General features: G+C 38.3%; 1 protein-coding gene across 2 annotated transcripts in view; it reads left to right on the plus strand.

Moving 5' to 3' along the window:
- Ift56 (intraflagellar transport 56) overlaps positions 1-2,746 on the plus strand; it is a 51,813-nt gene that overhangs the window by 30,951 nt on the left and 18,116 nt on the right. For both annotated transcript variants that reach the window (XM_055602165.1, XM_055602166.1), the window contains exon 12: positions 1,179-1,242. In XM_055602165.1, coding sequence (XP_055458140.1) covers positions 1,179-1,242 — 64 coding nt within the window. The remainder of the gene's footprint in view (positions 1-1,178; positions 1,243-2,746) is intronic.

A 2,746-nucleotide genomic window follows, 5' to 3' on the forward strand; every position in this document is an offset into this window, starting at 1 on the left:
CTTTCTTTCTTTCTTTCTTTCTTTCTTTCTTTCTTTCTTTCTTTCTTTCTTTCTTTCTTTCTTTCTTTCTTTCTTCCTGGAGGCAGGGTTTTTATGAGTCCTGGCTGTCCAGGAATTCACTCTGTAGGCCAGGCTGGCCTAGAAGATTTGTCTGCCTCTGCCTCCCAAATGCTTGGATCAAAGGTGTATACCACGGGGTTGTAGAGATGGTTCAATGGTTAAGAGCACTTTCTGCTCTTCCAGAGGCCGTGAACTCAATTCCCAGAAATCACATGGTGGCTCACAACCATCTATCCTGGGATCTGATGCTTTCTTCTGAATACAGTCAGAGCACTCATACACATAAAATAGATAAATAAATCTTTTTATTTTTAAAGTGAAAAAGAATAAAAAGGATGTGGTTTTTGTTGTTGTTTGTTTTGTTTTTTAATTTTAGTTTCTTGAGGTAGGATCTCATGTACTATGTCCTCAGGATGGCCTTAAACTCACAGCAATTTTCAATCTTCATGCCTCAGTCTCCCCAGTGTTTGGTGGAAAGAGCTTCTTATAACTGTGAAAGCAGTCCAAAGTTAGGCTGCTGTTGGGCATGGTGGCACACACATATAATTACAGCACTTGGGAGACCAAGGGAAGAAGATCTCAAGTTCAAGAATAGTCCAGATTACATAGTGCAACCCTTTCTCATTAACAGAGAGACAGGCACATAGACAGACAGATAGATAGACTAAAGCTCTTATCCATGTCAGTGTAGCATAGTAGTTCTTTATGAAACAAAGGATGAAATAAATAAGCTGTTCATCTCTGGGTCTCTCAATGTAGGCCGCAAATATTTACTACATAGATAAATGAGTCTAATAAATAATCCTTGTTATGTCTATAGCACCGATATAAGTGCGGACACAGAGAATTACATATTTGTTGAATGTGTAAATTAATTTATTTAATGCCTGGATTTTAGGGTGGAATTTTGAGGTAGGTTTTTTTTTTTTCTCTAATTGACTACCTCTTTTCATGCAATTTCAGGTTATAATTTTCTATGTGCTTTTGCTAACACAATCTTGAGAATATTTAAAACAAGAATATATGTTAAATGACATACAGAAAAATGTATTATAAATATAATATGAATAAAACTTTTGTGCCTGCTTCCTCTCTACCAATTCTGTTCTGTTTTACAGAGGGATCATATGAAAATTGCCCAGCAGTTTTTCCAGTTGGTAGGAGGATCAGCTAGTGAATGTGGTATGTTTATGATCTGTCCTTTTAAACACAAATCATAATTGGAGTTAGACGGTATTGGCTAGTAGAGTTGGCTGTCTAGGGATAGATGTTATGCTTCTCATTATGAAGCAAGAGACCAGAAACTGGAGAGGAAGGCTGAGGATGTAGCTCACTTTGTAGCATGCTTAACTAGCACTCGGAAGCCTTGGCTTCGAGCTCTAGAAACACATTTAGCAGACATGATAATTGGTTCCTATAATTCTAGCCCTCGGGAGATAGAAGCAGGATGATCAGAAGTTCAAGGAATCCTTGGCCTCATAGTAAAGACCAGCCTGGTATACAGGATACCCTTTTACAGTAATGCCACATATGCACAAATAAACACAACCATAAGAAAAAATATTAGAATTATCCCTTTTGAACATATCAGTGAAAGTGGAATAAGAGAGGGCTGGAGGGATGGCTCAGTGGTTAAGAATATTTGCTGCTCTTACAGAGGACTCAAGTTCAATTCCCAGCACCCACATTAGGTGGTGGTTCACACCCGCCTACAATCCCAGCTCCAGGGAATCCAATATTCCCTTCTGGATCCCATAGGCGCTTGCACTCGCATGTGCACATAATTAGAAATAAGTTGTTGTTGGTCTTTTTTTTTTTTAAAGATATGAGGCTAGAGAAATGGCTCATCAGTTAAGAGCATTATCAGCTCTTACAGAGGACCTAAGTTCAATTCCCAGTACCCACATGGCAGCTCACAATTGTTTGTAACTCCACTTGTAGGGAGCTGACATCTTCTGACCCCCATGGGGACCAAGTACACATATAACATACAGATATAGGTTTAGGCAAAACACTCACAGACTTAAAAAATAAATTAGTACAATTTTTACAAGAGTGATGTGAGAATAAATAATAAACAGGAATAAATTTACTTCTTAGTTCCTGAGAGTTGTAAATATAAATTAGATTTAATATGAAATATTCTTACAGAAACTTTAGCAACTCCATATGTATTAACCTTCTGACATGCTGCAAGTCCCCTCCACAGTCCCTCATGTGCATGTGCACACACGCGCATGTACACACACACACACACACACACACACACACACACACACACACACACTTTTTTATTGTTGTTTTCTTTTTTTAGACAGGGTCTTATTAGGTAGCCTGGCTACATCATGGCTGGCCTGAAACTCACTATGTAGACCATGTTGGCTTTGAACTTATGATCATCTTGCCTCTGCCTCCTAAGTGCTGGGATTACCAGCATGTACCACCACATCCAACAAAGCCTAAATTCAGAGCATATTTTGTTGGCTATAAATATAATCCCAAACAGTGACACACACCTGTAATCCCAGCACTCAGGAAGGCAGAGACAGGAAGAATCTCTGTGAATTTGAGGCCACCCTGGTCTACAGAGTAAGTCCAGAACCACCAAGGCTACACAGAGAAACCCTGTCTCAAGTAAATAAATAAATAAATAAATAAATAAATAAATAAATAAATAAATAAATAA

Source organism: Psammomys obesus, unplaced genomic scaffold (genome assembly GCF_907164565.1).
Source record: "Psammomys obesus unplaced genomic scaffold, mPsaObe1.curated_primary_1811, whole genome shotgun sequence".
NCBI lineage: Eukaryota > Metazoa > Chordata > Mammalia > Rodentia > Muridae > Psammomys > Psammomys obesus.